The sequence below is a fragment of the Colobus angolensis genome, unplaced genomic scaffold, assembly GCF_000951035.1.
Source record: "Colobus angolensis palliatus isolate OR3802 unplaced genomic scaffold, Cang.pa_1.0 Scaffold6, whole genome shotgun sequence".
In the NCBI taxonomy this organism is placed as follows: Eukaryota; Metazoa; Chordata; class Mammalia; order Primates; family Cercopithecidae; genus Colobus; species Colobus angolensis.
The window spans coordinates 22,235,142-22,253,678 of NW_012119598.1; the positions used below are offsets into that span (position 1 = coordinate 22,235,142).

General features: G+C 40.0%; 1 protein-coding gene across 2 annotated transcripts in view; it reads left to right on the forward strand.

The window, feature by feature from the left end:
- Window positions 1–18,537, forward strand: part of CDKAL1 (CDK5 regulatory subunit associated protein 1-like 1) — a 715,588-nt gene that overhangs the window by 670,839 nt on the left and 26,212 nt on the right. For both annotated transcript variants that reach the window (XM_011962766.1, XM_011962767.1), the window contains 2 exons: window positions 10,448–10,531; window positions 13,516–13,680. In XM_011962766.1, the coding sequence (XP_011818156.1) occupies window positions 10,448–10,531; window positions 13,516–13,680 (249 nt within the window). The remainder of the gene's footprint in view (window positions 1–10,447; window positions 10,532–13,515; window positions 13,681–18,537) is intronic.

Below are 18,537 nucleotides of genomic sequence, written 5' to 3' on the forward strand. Positions count from 1 at the left end.
TATGGCTGGGGCTACTGTATACACAGTGCAGTTTTAAAGTAATTGATTAATTCACCCCTTGCCTAAAACAACTGTCAGGATAGAATCCATTTTTAACATTATAGATTAAATATTATGAGGTGCGTGAGCTTGACCAAGTCACTTAATCTCTAAGTGGCCTGTATTCTCATCTGTAATATGAAGAGTTTGTACTAAAAGATCTCTGAAGTCCTCTCTTCTATCCAATCTAGCTCTGAATTCATGATTTTAAACCTTCTCATTTAGAAGTTGGGTAGGCTGGAGCTTATCCATCCTTTCTCATAATTTAGTATTTGAAAAGAAGCTTTCTTATGCCATAAAGATAATTAGAAAGTGTCCTGCATACCACGCCCACACCTTTTTTCTTCCAAATGTCTGAATCTTTCTCTGAATTATTCTGAGTTTTATGCCATTGGTAATGCCTGGTAGTGTAGCTCACTGAGGTGCCTGATGCCCTATGCTTTTGGAATGAGGACTTGGAGCAGTGAAGATGTGAGGGAAGTTGGCAAGCGGTTGCTGCAGATTACTAGATTACATAAACAATCTCTCTCTCCAATGCTTTTGCTTTTGCTTTTTTTTTTTTTTTTTTAATTTGGCTTACTTTTTGTATTGTCAGTGAAACAAAGCTTCTACAAGCACCTTCCAAGAAAGTGACGTATTGAATGTTATCACTGGTTACTTGTGTGCCTTTTGGAGATGGGGAATGTATGAAAAAAATGTTTTCCTAGAAGCACAGCACAGTATTCATACATATTTTTGCTCATTTGTGAAGAAAAAAAAAGGACATTTCCTTATTTTAGTGTTTCTTTGTTGAAAATGAAGCGAAACTTTTTTCACATATGTACTGTATGTAGGTAATTTCGATTTTGAGTTTTGAATTGCTTTTTTAGCAGTTTATTTTTCTGTTGGGAACTTTTATTGTTTTCTTACTGTTTTGTAAAGGCTCTTTATATATACTATGTAACATATAACATGTCAATATATATGTCATACTTGCAATTTTTTCTATTTGCTTTTTGACTTTATGACAATCTTAATATACTTTTTTTTCATCAGTGGTTAACTTCTCATTTATGGCGACATGACATTATGTTAAAAATGTTTCATCAACACATTGCATGTCTAATAATTTTATTTCCTCCAAGTATTTTGTGGCTTCTTCTTTTTCATCTTTTCAACTGACAAATAAAATCATATCTCTTTAAGGTGTACAACCTACTTTTATGAGTAGGTCCCTTTCTGAGAATCTGGCCTAGACTTGCCAAATAATGACTGAGAGAGACCAATGGGAATAGATCAGGAGGGTGGAAGTGAATGGAAATTCTGTTCAATTTTTAGGTTTGGCCTTTTCATAAAAAACTTCTACACTTATATCCAGTGTTGGTTCCACTGGCCCTTTCCATGAATCAGATCTCTTGGATAGATCTTACTGGCAGGATCTGGCCATAGGACTTCAGTTTTCAATGTTGCGCACTTTCCCAGGCTGCCTGGGCATGACAGAGCTTGCCCAGTGTGGGGAAAAACAGACCTGATGTACTTTGTGCCGGCTCTGTGATAGGAGGGTCAACTTGTCTGGGTTTGTTGAGAGGGTAGATTTCATGTTATATGTTCTTACCACAATTTTTTTTTTAATTCCACAAAAAGCATTATAGGCAATACCTTTGAATGCTCTAGAATACTCAGAATGTACAGGCAGGTGGTTAAAATGCAGCTGCTTTTTGAACTGGCAGTTTAGTTAGCTTTAGATATGGATTCCTGATGCCAGGCAGGAAGGCGTCAGCGCGGCATTTCCTGTGTAACTATTTACTCTTACTATTGGCTCTCAATCAGCAGATGAAAATAGCTTTGTTACTAAGAATGGGATTTTGCCCCCAGCGGGGAAGAGACTACCTTGGATTGTCTTCCTCTTACTGGGGTAGACACGGCTAGAAGAAAACCAACCAGCGTGAAGAAAAGCACAAGGGGATTCTTGTTAGAAGAAACTTCATGGTCTGATTTGATTCGGTAGAACTGCCTTGGGTCTGATGTTTGTATCTTGTATCACTGCACAAAGAAGGGAAGAAGAACTTTTGAAAAGCCAAATTGTTTTGCAATTTTTCTTTCTACTTAGGTTATTTCTGAAATGCACAGAAGGAAGAAATAAGGTTACTAAGATACTCATGGCAATTAATAGATAAGCATAGATACTTAAAAAGGTGGCTATTCCACTTCAAAGGAACATTCTTCCCCTTTTGAGTACATTTATATCTATTAATAAGTGTATCTAAAGAATTTTTTTTCCACAGAGGACAGTGTTTTCAAATAACCTGACAAATCCTTTTTTTGTCATTGTTTAAGAATCAGTTACCAGTTCTAGCGCTTTGAGAATAAACTGTCCAACATCTTCTCTTAAGAACGCTTAAGTAGACCAATAAACTGATGGCTAGCATTTTGAATACGATGGACTTAAAGGCTCATTACTTGTTTTCTATGCTGTCATCATTTTTGACACACATTCCTGTGTCGTGGCCCTATTTCATTATAGAATGGCATTGTGGGGTAAGGATGATATTAAATTTTAATGTTATTGCTATTGTTACTGTTGACCGTTTTTAGCATAAGTATGCCTGGTTCTTTAATTCCAGCTTCTGCAGGGCCAGAAAATAGAAGTGTGCATAAACAGTCAGGAAAATTACTGTATACCCAGGAGACCCAGCATCGCATGCTCTGCCTGTTGTGAATGATGAATCAAAATGGAAAGGTTATCATTTTCATTAGCTAGGGAAGAACAAGACCATACTTTTCTCCAAGTGTAATTACAGCGGTTCACTGGCAACATTACACTGCAGTAATTAGTCTAAAGGTGTATGTGAGGGCAGGCTTTTGCACAGACACTAGAAATATTATTTCAGAGTTTAAGGTCACAGCCTTGTGTTTAACATGTTCCAGGCAGCTTGGGGGGCGGGGGGGAGAAAAAACCTAATTTGACTGGAGCTGAAGAAAGAAAGACATTTGACATTTCCCAGAGTCATGCATTCAGAAACCAGTCAGGTCAAAACATTGTATTTTATTATCTACAATTAAAGAAAAAACTTAGCTACAGAAGTAGCATGTCAGAATATTCTGTAGGATAAACACAGATAAAATTCAAGTTTATTAGGACCATGATGTAAATGATTACAGGAACTTTTGCTTTGTGTGTTTTAACCTCCATTCTTTTCCTAAGGCAAAGAATGGACAGAAAAAATAATTGTCAGCAGTTCTTCAAGGGAAACAAAATAGTTTCTTTCTCCTTAACACTGTTTTCAAGAAATAAATGTCTATCTTGCACAGGTCCATATATCTGTGTCCTTTGTGAATGTTTTGGTACTCTAAATAGTAATATTGAAATCTTTTTGTAACTCAGCATCTCAGAATACAAATTGATTGACATTATTTTCCAAAGCCACGTCAGGCTTTCTGTTCACGTAAAGCAAAAGTAAGAAGAAAAAAAAAAGTTATAAAGAGAAAAGCAAATTTTACAGTTTATGTTTAAAGCCATATATGAGTTTAAGAGAAACCTTTTGCTTTTCCTAGTCCAAAGAATACTTTTGCAAGCAACATTTCTTACTGGGTTAAAAGTATTAGCCCAAATACCCTGATGTCTTTGTTTAATTTGAGTAATGTCTGCCTTTCTTCAAACAATTCTGTTTCTCTCTTTATATCCTTATATAGCCTTGTAGAATATTGTTTGTTTCAGGACAAATGATGACTTAGAGTGTACTTGAGGAGCATTCATTCAGCAACCAAGTTCTGTTGGAAACCACAGCTTTTTAAATGCAAGTGTGTGTTTTATCTGCATTCTCTGCTGGCCATATGGTTAGAACTGATGTTTTTCACAACTTCAGGCACTTGGGAAATTTAAGCATAGATGTGACACAAATGACACAGCTAGCTGATTATGTAACTTACTGAAAAATCTACCCCAAAATTGAATTTAAAAACATTGCTATTTGTTTGTCACAGATGTTTCTCTACTCAAGGAAAAGTCATACACTGCGGAATTAGATCCATGATGTTGTAAGTTTTCCACAGCTAGCAATTAAATAGGAGGCACTGAGTAGTGGGAAGAGTTCAAAGACTTCCCTTTCTTCTGCCACTGCCACTGAGCAAATCACCCATCTTGCCAGACCTTAGTTCTCTCCCTGTGGAATCAGAGAGATTGCTAAGCCCCCTCCAAGGTCTTACTTTCTTTGTCTGTCTAGGGGAATACTGCTTTTATTTTCTGCCTTTGTGGTTTTCATTAAAAAAAAAGTATAAGAGCTTTTCTCATATCTTTTCAACAAGGCCTAGAAAATTGTAGCACACTCTTTCTTTCACAGCCGGGGTCGTATTTCCCAGCAGCCCTGCGAGGTTGGCAGTAATGCGGGGTCTTGTAGAGATGTTTCCTGCGCCCTCCTTCACTTTAGTGACCCAGTCAGAGAAAGCAAGGGATGGTTTTACAGGAATATTTTTATAATTCATTTTTCATAAAATGTCTTTAAATAACATTAAAATGATGAAATGAAATTCTGTACATCCTAGGAAAAAATTACTTTCTCTACTTACGTTTGATGAATACATTATGAAGTATGCCTAGGTTGTTAAAGCAGGTACCAGAACCAACAGCCACTTTCAAAAGTCCATAGAGCTGAATTAAGTAAAAGAATAAGCTCTGAAGGTAAGAATTGTCCCTTACTTCAGATAGCTATAATCAAGTTACTTTCCTGACAGATCTCTTAAAAGGCAAAGCTTTGTAAATGGAAACTGAGTTTCCCCTGGAAATATTGTAGCATTTGTATTCTCAACAGAAGCTTTTAACCTCTAGCATGTTACAGAAATTAAATAAACATCATTTTATTTAACCAGCCATAAACTATATGCCTACAAACAAATCAGAAGGAAAAGGACATCTTTCTTAGGATTATAAGAAAATACTTTGGGGCCGGGCGTGAGGGCTCACGCCTGTAATCCTAACACTTTGGGAGGCCGAGGCAGGAGGATCACGAGGTCAGGAGATCGAGACCATCCTGGCTAACACAGTGAAACCCCATCTCTACTAAAAATAAAAATAAAAAAAATTAGCCAGGCGTGGTGGCGAGCGCCTGTAGTCCCAGCTACTCGGAAGGCTGAAATAGGAGAATGGTGTGAACCTGGGAGGCGGAGCTTGCAGTGAGCTGAGATCACACCACTGTACTCTGGTCTGGGCAACAGAGCAAGACTCCATCTCAAAAAGAAAAAAAGAAACAAAGTACTTTGTTGAGATTTCCTTTTTTTTTTTTTTTTTTTCAGAGATAGGATATCTCTCTTCTGTCACCCGTCTAGAATGCAGTGGTGCAATCATAGCTCACTGCAACCTTGAACTCCCGGACTCAAACAATCCTCCTGCCTTAGCGTTCCAAGTAGCTAGGACTACAGATGTGCGCCACCACACCCTGCTAATTTTTTAAATTTTTTTGTAGAAACAAGGTCATGCTATGTGGCCCAGGCTAGTCTCTAACTCTTGGCCTCACATGATTCTCCCCGCCTTGGCCTCCCGGAATGCTGGAATTACAGGTGTGTACCACCCACCACACCCACGCAAGCTTTGTTGAGATTTTGGCAGAGTTCTTTAAGGAAACTTCAAGTCACTCAATAGCCTCTTGAGATACCCTGTAATTGTTTCCTGGCAGGTACTGTATTGGAAATCAAGTTGTTGGTTTAAGTACAGCAAGAAGGTAGCTGTAATTTGCAGAGGGCTCTAAGCATATATTGCTGTTTAAAAAAAGAAAGAGAGAGAGAGAGAAAGAGAGAGAACAAGAGAGACAGGCTTGATTTAGTGTACATACTTTCCTTCAGCTGATTCCCATGAAACCTTTGGATGTCCTGATCCCCAGCCTACCGATCTGCCTTCAAGAATGACTTAAACTTCATAATTGAAAGATCCTTTAAATATTGTAATCCACCTCCCCTTCAGCAGCCCTACTGTCTTCTCCCCACTTCCGTCCCACTTCTACCAGCTTCTCATTTTTAGATGAGGACAGTGAAGGCCCAAAACATAGGTCTCTTTTATCTCAAAAATAATCTGCTCAGACCCTGTGTCTTTGTCCCCTGCTGACCAATCCATATATGTGGCATCTGTTGATTTCAAAGAACCCTCTTCAGACTCTTTTCCCTTGGGTTCTTCTAGAACTATGTGCTTCTGCTTCTGACCTTTTGTTGTCCATCCATCACTTTCTGCTTTCTTCCTAACCTTGAATGTTACAATTCTCTTGACGCCACCCACTAGACCATTCTTTGGACTTAGAATTTCAGTTGTATCTTAATCATTTCTGCTGAACAATTATATTGTGCTCTGTCTTAGTTCATTTTCTGTTGCGATAACAGAATACCCAAGACTGGATAATTTATAAGGAAAGTAAGTTTATTTGGCTCATGATTCTGGAGGCTGAGAAGTCCAAGATCAGGCAACCCATTTAGTGAGAACTTCAACTCAGCAGAAAGCAGAAGGGCTTTCAAAGAGACCAAACACGAAAAGCAGCCTCACGTTGTAACAACTGGCTCTCATGTGAACTTATCCATTCTCTCAAGAACTAACTCAGTCCCTGGAGAAAGACGCTAACTGATCTTAATGACCTAATCACTTCTTAAAGACACCACCTCCCAACACTGTGACATTGGCAATTAAATTTCAACATGAGTTTTGTCTGGGACAAACTATAGCAGGCTGCCAGTCACACATTTTATGAGAACCATGGTTTTCAACCTCTTCCTTACTTGTGGGATTTTGTCCATTTTTCACAATGATGTAACCTTTTCCTGTTGGTAGTTTCAGCTGTTAGGCAAGGATCTGTCAGCGATGGTGAGGCAGCCATAGAAGTTTCCTTCTCAGATGTGTGTAGAGTCTCCTTAAGACAAACTCTGATCCCTTCTAGTGGACTACCTCTGCCATTAGCATAATAGATACCTGGGTGGTGTGGTCCTAGAGTCCTGAAGATATCTGTAGCCCTGCCACTTTTCTCCAGATGCCCTGCCTTAGCTCTATGACTAGAACTTCCTTACTCGGATAGCAGAGGCACTCTTTGGTTATGGCAAGCCAGGATGATTACTCTCAATTTTGTTATATGAGGGTCTTTAACCACACAGGGCTACCATATGGGGCGGGAGAGACAGCAGCTGGAAAGTGTAGGGGAAGTGGCTCATTTTAAAAAGAAATTTGAGGCTTGTATATATTTGCTTAGCCCACAGGTTCCTTTGCAACCAAGGTGAAGTTGCATCTTCCAGAATGTCATCTGAACTCATTCTTCCATAACTTCAGTGTTGACTTTAATATTATTTGGAAGAGTTGATTCTCTTAAAGGTTATATTTGATATTCACTTCCATGTGACTTCATTCATTAAAAAATATTGAGGGAAGCATTTATTATTTTTTGTTTGTTCATTTGTTGTGATAGGTTCTCACTCTGTTGCCCAGACTGGAGTGCAGTGGCATGATCAAAGCTTACTGCAGCCTCCAACTCCCGGGCTCCGGCAAGTCATATATATTTATAATATATATGTATACATATATTTATTTTAAGGGGTGAGGACGGATTGCAGCAGCTTTTGATCAAAGCCCTAGCCTTCCTAGGCTCATTTTTGCTCAGTATGCTCTGGAGATTTTGTTTTGGTTTGTTCTGTTTTGAGACAGAGTCTCACTCTGTCACCCAACCTGGAGTGCAGGGGTGCAATCTCATCTCAGTGCAACATCTGCCTCCCGGGTTCAAGCAATCCTCCCACCTCAGCCTCCCAAGTAGCTGAGACTACAGGCACATGCCACCACACCTGGCTAATTTTTGTATTTTTAGTAGAAACAGAGTTTCACCATGTTGGCCAGGCTGGTCTCGAACTTCTGGCTTCAAGTGATCCACCCACCCTGGCCTCCCAAGGTGCTGGGATTACAGGCGTGAGCCATTGTGCCTAGCCTCTGGAGATGTTTTATTTATGTATGTATTTATTTTTCTGAGACAGGATCTTACTCAATCACCCATACTGGAATGCAGTAGAATGATCACAACTCACTGCACCCTCAACCTGCCAGGCCCAAGCGATCCTCCCACCTCAGCCTCTTGAGTAGCTGGGACTGTAGGCACACACCACCACACTCGGCTAATTTCTGTATTTTTTGTAGGGGCGGGGTTTTGCCATGTTACCCAGGCGGGTCTCAAACTCCTGGACTCAAATCTGCCCACCTCTGCCTCCCAAAGTGCTGGGATTACAGGCATGAGCCACCGGGCCTTGCCAGTGACACTGGGGGCACAAATAGGATGACTCCTCAGCTGAGGACACAAATAGGCCGACTGAAAAGGTGTTTGCCACTATGAACTAGTGCACACTGCGGTTCTCCTGAGTCTCTTCGGCAAATAATAGTTAAATACTCACCTACAAATAGTTATCTTATGGTTGATTAAAAGCCCGGCTTTCTACTATATAAGCATAGCAAGTCTTTTTAACGCTGTATATATTACTGTCATTGTTATCATCTCCAGATGAAATAGAGCAGCCCAGACATGATGGCCCTTACTCTCCACATTGATTCTAAGAAGAAGAAAGAAGCAGCGTAGTGTTCAGTGGCTCTACAGTTTCACATTGTTGTTAATTTCCTGAAAACTTGATGTTAAATGAAGTGTAATTGCAGATTTCCTTAAGAACCATTGACAGATACTTATCCTAAGTCATAAGCAACTCACACTGTGAAATGTGTGCAAACATTCTAAGTTTTCTTCTAGAAGAATATACTTCAGTGAGACCCAATATCCCCCAGCCCTTTTCGACAAACAGAGGCAGTGAAACTCAATATAGAAGTTGGGGAAAATTTCTTTTTTGCCACTTGATTTTTTTAAGGGGATTAATGTTGCCAGAACTTCCATTGTTTTTCAGAGAATGAAAAGAGTCTTTAATAAGTGTCATCTCAGAGACCTTACAACTTTTGGCTAAGAGGGCTACACTTTGAATGAGATAGTAAACTAGATAGTAAATTATGGTGTATTTAGGTACTGGCATTGTATGATGGAGAGGGGAGTTTGATTTTTTTTTAATTGTTAGGTGGTCTATTTAGTGCAGCTGTGTTTATGTTTCCTTCATGGTAACCGCCTGAACGTGGTGACAAGTCCCTACAAATGAGAATAGGAATTTTAAAAAATTATCTTGCCAATGGGCTTTAATTTTGGGGGTCATAATTATTAAGTAGCAATGGTAAAAATAATCCCCAGCACAGTCATTTAGTACAGTTGGTTGGCTGTATCAGACATTTTGACAACCTTGTAAAAAGAGTAATTGAGGCTAGGCATGGTGGCTCACGCCTGTAATCCCAGCACTTTGGGAGGCCAAGGTGAGTGGATCACCTGAGGTCAGGAGTTTGAGACTAGCCTGGCCAACATGGCGAAACCCCATCTCTACTAAAAATACAAAAATTAGCCAGGTGTGGTGGCGCATGCCTGTAATCCCAGCTACTCGGGAGGCTGAGGCAGAAGAATTGTTTGAACCCAGGAGGCGAAATTTGCAGTGAGCCAACATCACACCATTGAACTCTAGCCTGGGTGACAGAGCAAGACTCTGTCTCAAAAAAAAAAAAAAAAAAAGAGTAATTGATACCTTAAATGCTGCATTTCACAGTAGAATAAACTTGGAAATTGTAAATTTCCTGAGAATAGTCACACTTCTTTACCCATTGTTTTGGCTGATTTACTTCTTTGCTATTAAAAATGGGTGCTTAGATCATAATGTACGTCAATCCTGTAGAAAATTAGCAGTTCCATATTTTTGCTGTCTTTCTCTTTAAAAAATAATAAATGAACATGGGGCCATGACTGCAGCATAGAGACAGTTGACTGTGACAGAGAAAATGTATATAATAAGTAAATAGCTCTGTGAATTACTCAGTACTTTCAGAATTGTGTGCAAGATAGGAAATGTGGAGGTGCAAGGTCCTAATGACTGGTTTCCAGAGGCATTTTCTTTAGTGTTACATCCCTTATAACTCAAATTAATGTTTATTACTATTCTTTTATATTGCCAAAATATTTTCATGAATTTGGATTAGAAGCAGCTTGTTCTGGCTTGTTTTGCAACTTTGTTTCAGGAAACAAAGTGATATTTAGAAGATTTTTGTATGTCATAGAAGCTTTAATTATCTTACTTATGTTGAAGGAGATTAAGTTCTGTTTCAGAGTTATGTAAGAAAATAAGAGTTTATACTATGCTAATTTTATGTTGCCAGATAATTAATGTCTTTCAAAAAATTTGAATCCGTGATTTGAGCAGTGTTCGCTGTTAAATAACCAGCAATGTAGAGTCTACTTTAAATTCAAGAAGACGCTACTTGGTCCAGACCTGCTTGGGCTGGCCTTTATTTTAATTTTATTTTTGGATTCACAGGTGTTTACCCGTTTTTTCCCTCCCCTTCTCTCCACAGATTGGTGAAAGACAGCAAGTGTTAGTAACAGAAGAGTCTTTTGATTCCAAGTTTTATGTTGCACACAATCGATTCTATGAGCAGGTAAGAGGCACTTCAGTGTTCTTGAGTTTTCTCCAAAATGAGAAAGGGTCCTGAAAGTTTAAGCAAAGGGCATTTAAAGAGGAGAGTGTTGAATCTTGTCACAACAAGGCTGTTTTATAGCCTCAAGCCAGCCAGGCTAACATGGGCTTTATCTTTGTGACTTACTCTACAATATGTTCTCTACAAAGGAATAGGTGTATTTAGTCTATTTTAGTTCACATTAATCTTTGACAGGACCAGCCTTGGGCTTTTGGGCGTTTGGAACTAGGCAATTAGCACTGCCAGAATTCCCACACCCTGGCAAAGCAAGGGGGAAAGTCCTGCTCAGACGACAGGAAGGATGTCTGCATGGGCGACAGCAGCGTGAAAGGGCAGGGATTTCCTCTCACGGGCACATCACCCGGACAGTTTTTTTAGTTGGTCGGTTGGTTGGTTGGGTTTTTAGTTTTGTTTGGTTTTAGTATTTGTTTTTGTTTGTTTATTTGTTGTTGTTTTTTTTTTAAACTTCTACCTTGATAAAAATGCTAGGAGCAGAGGAAAAAGAGTCTATTCCTTGGACTCAACTCAAATTGTATGAACGACTGTGCAGAACAGTGTGAGAATCAAACCAGCTTCACTGTGAGAGCTTTGGAGGCCATCCCTAGGGGCGCCCCCACTTACTAGCCCTCCTTCCCTGCCCATCTAAGCTGGCCTGCATTTGCCCACCGAGGAGCCTGACTTCTGTTTCAGCATTGGGGTTTCTACTCCTCCAGGTGGGAGAGCAATTCAAAAGTGACTGAGGAAAACAGAGTGCCTCTTTCAGGGGCATTGACCCTGGCAAGGGCCAAGGCCAGGGAAGAGATGGGATACGCCCTCCTCTCCCATCTCATGATAGCCTGTGTGGGAGACTCTCATGGGCATATGGAGATCTTCATTGATCATTCTGGATTGTATTAAAATCAAATGGAGCTTCCTGCTTTTTTGCTTCTTTCTCATCAGATGAGAGGTGAAAATGTTTGCTATGGGTCATGGCTGAAATTAGGGCTTGAGAAGACGCTGAAGGCCAATGTGGACAAGTCGGATGAGGGATGGGCAGAGGAAGCAGGCTGCCTCTGTCAGAAGGCAGGGAAGCAGGAGCTGAAGAGGCCCCTAGCATTGACATTCCCCAGGGAATCATCTCAGACTGGGCAGTGGGTCCCCAGGAACCAGGGGACTTTTCAAAGCCCAGACTAAACGTGCTCTGTTCAGTACCAGTGGAGGCTGCAGTTGAGGAAGGGCTCCCAGCACTCTATGTCTGGACTGTGTCGCTTCCCCATTTCCCATCTCATTAATATACTCCAGAGGGCCATTTTCCTATTCAGGCCAACCTTCTGCTCAGCCCTGGGGAGGAGCTTGATTGCATTTTGGTTGCCTCTTCTCTCTCCTTTCTCTTGCCATCTGGGTTTTGCCTCAGCAGGGAACTTTTTTCCCTTCATTTTAAAGGCAGTGGCATGCCTCGTTAGCTGCTTCCTCCAATTTAAAGCAGTCGGGCTTTTTCCAATTATTAAAACTGGAGGAGGGGAAAACACTGAGCCCTTCATTCAGATCAAGGCAGCAGATCAAGGAGGGTTACTTTTCCCCAGAATAGTACCAAATCTCCCAGGGTTAGTTTGGTCTAGAGATTTTCTTATTTTATAAAAACTGATTTAAAAGGGCTTTTTATATCCTAACACTAAAGCTCTTTTAGTTCGTTTTGCCTGCCATAAGTAATTCACCACCCAGGTGACCTTTTTCTTATACTTTGATGAAGCAGTGTACTCAGTGGTCATAAAAATCAAACTCAGACCAAGATTCAATTTTGCCTCTCAGAGAGATTGGCTGTGGAACTCCTGGCTCTCATCTGACTTTTCTGTCTCTACAACTAAGCATATCAAAGAATTTCTAGGAATTATTTTTCTAAATAAGATGAGTTCCAGAGGTGAAGATTATATGTAGAGATCCAAGCATTACTGGATTAGAATTGGTCTATTTATTTTGGATTCTAACTTGAAAAGACTGGCAAGTCGCTCCAGTGCTGAAATAGAAGTGTGAGGGAGACATCATGCACACAAGCTACCTGCAGTTCCCAAAGGAAAGGAAACGTTTGCTCGAGGTAAACAAGCACCTTTATCAGGAATCTCTAGTGGAAAGAGACCACCTGACAGTTGCCTGTGAACAAGCCAAAGTACCCTTCAGAGGACTGGTTCTAGATGGAGATAGATCCCCAGGACTGACAAACACATGCTTTTTCTAACAGAGCAAGGGAAAGAAACGGCAGCCATTCATTTCAGGAGTCCTTTAGCTCCAAACAGTGGTGTTCGGTGTTATTGGAAGATTCTTTTAAATGTTTCTCCTTCTCCCTCAGAACACAGCACGCACACATGCGCGAACACAGACACACAGGCCTGTGTTTGAAGTGCCTTTTCAAACCGTTACTCTGACAGCTCACTTGGAAAGTATTAAAAGTATAAGGCTTTCATCAGTATTGTCTCGGTTTTCCTCATTGCATGGAATAGCCAAGAGCAACATATCAAAGGCCTGTCCAGAAGTGACTGATTGCTGGGGGTTTCCCAGGTCTGCCTTCCACGTGCCTCAGGACATTAGGCGCATCCTGCACTGGAAAAGCACTGCCTAGGGGCCCGGGGGCCCCTCCCAGAAGTGCCTTTCCTTCCTGCAGGCTCCCCAGACCCTTGAGCAGGTAGAAGATAGAGCCCACTTTGGAGGGGATCCCGGAATAGAAGAATGACACTGAGGGACAATGAGGAAACCTGGATAATTAAGTATGCCTTTGGTTAATAGTATTAATAATATATCAGTTTGGGTTCATTAATAGTGGCAAGTGTAAGATGGTAAATAATAAGGAAACTGGGAGTTGGGTACACAGGAGCTCTCCATACTATCTTTGCAATAATTCTATAAATCTGATACTGTTCTAAAGTAAAATGTTTATTTTTAAAAATTAAGCCTCTTGAACAAATGTGTTTAAGGTTTTAGTGCCAAAGAACCCTGCGTTCATGGGGAAAATGGTTGAAGTGGACATCTGTGAATCAGGCAAACATTTTATGAAAGGGCAGCCGGTGTCTGATGCCAAAGTGTACACACCCTCCATCAGCAAACCTCTAGCAAAGGGAGAAGTCTCAGGTTTGACAAAGGTAAGTAAAAGATGCTCTCCTCTCTACACTGCTAGTAAAACAGCAGCTGTGGAAGCACGGTGATTCCAGACCATGTTTCTGTTATCATTTATAGTTCCCTTTTTATGTATGCATGAGGCTTTAATCCTTTCTGACAGATTGAAATCTGAATTAGAAAGATGTGTTTTTGCTGATGCTGATAGCTTTGCTTCTCTGGCTGTTTCTGCTTCCAGTTTAGAAGTAGGGGGTAAAAGCCATTATTTGCAGGCGAAAATGTTGACACCAAAAGATGATCTGATCCAGTAGGTTTCTATGTCAGTAGATCCTGAGTGGAAAGGGATAAGGAAAGGGGTGTTTTCTTGCTTTACAAAGCTGTTTATACTGTAGTAAAATCCTACAGCTGAACAGGCACTAAACCGTATCATATATGCAGTTACAGTGCCTTTCAGAAGGGTGTTAGCTGGATATCTACTTTAGTCATGTGGAGTGAAAATTAAACATTTTTTTTCTTTCTATAAAAAAGTAACCTGACCCCTATTTTATACCTTGGTAAATATGGCCGTTTGCCAGGCTCTCTCTTACATTTCATTGAGCTACAGTTGTAAAAGCTGATGGAGTGTGAAATGAAAATGTGTATCACATTTCTAAGCATCATTTGATGTCCTTTCTCCAACACAATTGTTAAGCCCTTAAAAAAAAAAAAAAAAGAAAGCATATAGCAATGATTTAACATATGGGAAAAAACCCTGATATTTATCTGGCCGTGTAATTCCAAAATTGTTTTAATCTGTGTATAATCTTGTTCCTCCAAATAAATTGCAAGGACATGTTCATTAAAATAAAGCAAATACAGCTTCACTCTGGCAATAGCAACAAAGACAATACTATTGTCTGTGTTCTCACTGATTGTGTGGATTCTTGTGTCCAATAGGAGTGATAATTTGCATGTGCTTGACAAGTGCCCATGAAGGATCTGCATGCATGGCCGTCTAACCCATAGTGGAATGATATAGACCAGCTTTTGTCAAAATTCTACCAAATGTATCAGCCTGCACAATCAGGAGATAACTCTAAAACTTGATAAGCATAACCATTCATTTTTGCTGTTTATAAAAAAAAAATCATACTTGAGGGATAGGATAGGGGGCCAGGAAGGAGCAGTGTAACCTGGCATTTAAATTATATTGCTAGAGATTTGGCTTTTGATATGTTAGCCAAACTTTGAAAATTTTTTTTAAGAAGTCAGCTTATTTTTTGTTTTGTTTTGTTTTTCCACATAGTGTGTTTTACAAGGTTACTTTCAGATTGCCACAGTGAAAAGGGTTTCTCAGCAAGTAACAGTAGTGGGGAAATTATTATTTCAAAGACTCTGCCTGGTTTAATTCCCTCATGTTTGCCTCTTGGAAAGGGTAGTATTCTAAACATCACCATTGACAATACATAAATAAGGAAATGTAGTGTCCCTCTCTTTGTTCCTTAACTATAGTGTTACTATCTAAAAGGGCAGTTCCATTTGAATTCTCTGGGGCACCCTTTCTACTCTCCCATCCTTTCCTCTAGTCTAGACAATGGTATCATCGGTTCTACCACCAGCCCAACTCTAAACCAGAACGGCCCAAAAGTCCCAGATAAGATGAGGAAGCCAGTCGGTTGCTGGTCTGCCAGAGCCTCTAGAAATAGTGTTGTACGCATGTAGCCACTGGCGTAGGAATATTGATTTGGGTATTTACATTAAGAAAAACAGTAACGCTTTTGTTTGTTTGTTTTGAGAGAGGGTCTCCCTCTGTCACCCAGGCTGGAATGCAATGGTGTGATCACAGCTCATTGCAACCTCTGCCTCCTGGGCGCAAGTGATCTTCCCACATCAGCCTCCTGAGTAGCTGGGGCTATCAGCACACACCACCATCCTGGCTAATTTTTGTGTTTTTTTTTTTTTTTTTTTAGACAGAGTCTCACTCTGTCGCCCAGGCTGGAGTGCAGTGGTGTGATCTTGGCTCATTGCAACCTCTGCCTCCTGGGCGCAAGTGATTCTCCTGCCTCAGCCTCCCGAGTAGCTGAGATTACAGGCACACGCCACTATGCCCAGCTGATTTTTTATTTTTAATAGAGACAGGGTTTCACCATGTTGGCCAGGCTGGTCTTGAACTCCTGACCTCAGGTGATCTGCCCACCTCAGCTTCCCAAAGTGCTGGAATTACAGGCATGAGCCACTGTGCTCAGCCCCAGCTGATATTGTTTATTTTTTGTAGAGACAGGGTCTCTCTTTGTTGCCCAAGTTCGTCTTGAACTCCTGGCCTCAAGTCTCCCACCTTGGTCTCCCTGGCATCTAAAGCAAAATACTATGCTTTGGACTTATTTTGTCTCACTTGACCTCTTTTTTTTTTTGAAATGGAATTTTGCTTGTCACCCAGGCTGGCGTGCAGTGGCACAATCTCACTGCAACCTCCGCCTTCCAGGTTCAAGCGATTCTCATGCCTCAGCCTTCCAAGTAGCTGGGATTACAGGCGTGTGCCACCACACCCAGCTAATCACCTGACCTCTTTTGATGAAACTGATGAGAAGTACAACAGACTAGAAGGGTGTTCTCAAAATGGTGGTGGGAATGGGTGAAAGTTATGTGTGCATTTTTAGTGAAAGGGACAGAAGAATAGGAAACTTGAGAAAAACACAGTTTTAAGATGCTAAGAACATCGATATTTTTATCTTGTGCTCACATGCAGCCTAATTTTGTGGTAACCTGCTTATTGTGATGATCTTTTTATGCAATTAAGACTTCTGTGGAAAAATTGCTATGCTGTTCAATTACTCCACCTGAAGAAAACGTGTGGATAGACAGGACCTAGGGTCAGCGATACCAAATCCATGACCATGTACTAGTTTGAAAAATTATCTGAAAGCCATCATCAAAGATTGGGATCAAGGATTTTTTTGTTTTAACTCCGTTAAGGAACTCTATTTATGGAAATTTTATGAACATTTTCAAGCATATACAAAAGTAGAGAGAATAGTATAATAATCCCACATACCTATTACCCACTCTTAGCAGTCATCAGATCACCAGCCAATCTTATGTCATCTGTGCTCTTATCTACCCCCATTCCCCCAACCCTGATTATTTTGAAGAAAATCCCGTTTACATTTTATGTTATCTAGAAATATACTAGTAAATGCCTCTAAAAAATAAAGATTCCTTTTACAAACATAATCACAATATATTATCAAATTTTAAAATCATTACCCATAATTGTCATTGGCTAAATATTCCATGCCTACTGCTGGGACCCAAAGTCAGCATTTATGGCGTGCTTATCATGGCCAAATACCGTGCTAAATATGTTACGTGTGTTCACTCATATCCTCCTCATAACCCTGAGACGTAGGCACTATTATTATCCCCATTTCACAGATAAGGAATCTGAGCATCCATAACTCAATAAGTAGCTTATCTGGAGTCACAACGTTTGAAGGTAGAAGAGGGAAGCCAGCATTTATGTCCCCACTTTCAAGCCTTTGTTTTTGTTTTTGTGTTTTACTTGTGGTAAAATGTACATAACATAAAATTTACTGTCTTACTCATTTGTAAGTGTATAGTTAGTGGTGTTAAGTACGTTCTCATTGTTGTACAACCAATCTCCAGAACTTTTCATCTTGCAAAACTGAAACCCTGTACTCATTAAGCAATAACTCCTCATTTCCCCCTTCCCTCAGCTTTCTAATCTACTTTCTGCCTCTATGAATTTGATTACTTTTGGTACCTCATATCAGCGGAGTTATACGCTCACCAGTGTTTATCTTTTTGTGACTTGCTTATTTCACTTAGCATAATGTCCCCGGGGTTCATCCATGTTGTAGCATGTGTCAGAATTTTTCTCCTTTTCATGGCTAAATACTATTCCATTGGATGTGGATGCCATGTTTCATTTATTCATTCATCCTTTGATAGACATTCAGGTAGTTTCTACCATTTGGCTATTATGAATAATGTTTGCTCTGAACATGGGTGCACAGATATCTCTTCAAATCCCTGCTCTCAATTATTTGGGGTATTTGTCCAGACATAGGATGGCTGGATTGTATGGTATCTCTGTTTTTAATCTTTTGAGGAGCTGACATCCTGTTTTCCATGGCAGCTGTACCATTTTACATTTCTACCAATTGTGCACAAGGGTTCCAGTCTCTCTACATTCACATCAACACTTATTTCTCTCTCTCTCTCTTTTTTTTTTTTTTTTTTGTTTTGTTTTGATAGTACCATCCTAATCGGCATGAGTCAAGCCTGTATTTTTAAGCCCAGGTCCAGACTGCCTTACCCATTTTAATTGCAGGAGTCTTATTTGATAACTTATGGACACTAGTTTCTTTTTGTATACCAAAGTAAGCTTACACTGGATACAAAAAAAATAGTAAGTAAGAGAAAGAGGGAAAAACGAGAAAATGGACAGTCTTAATTATCTTCTCCGTGGGTTCAGTTAAAAATGGCATTAGAGATCTGTCTCTCTTAGGAATATGTGAGAATGTGAATATTACTGCTGTCTGGGTTAATAAAGGCTAACTAGTTTTACTACTAATGTTCTTTCTTCTTGTCTGGCCTATGTTATAACAAATCACTTGAATCTTACCATTTCTAAGATTGATTCTTAAGAAGTCAGAACTATTCTTTGCCTGGTACAAGATAGAAAAGAACATTTTCCCTTCTAATTTTAAACTTATGAATAGTTTGATTGCAAAGTTTTTTCTTATTGAATTCATTCTTAATAGTAAAAATTGCTTTAAAGAAAGAAGAAGTAGGCCGGGCGCGGTGGCTCAAGCCTGTAATCCCAGCACTTTGGGAGGCTGAGACGGGCGGATCACGAGGTCAGGAGATCGAGACCATCCTGG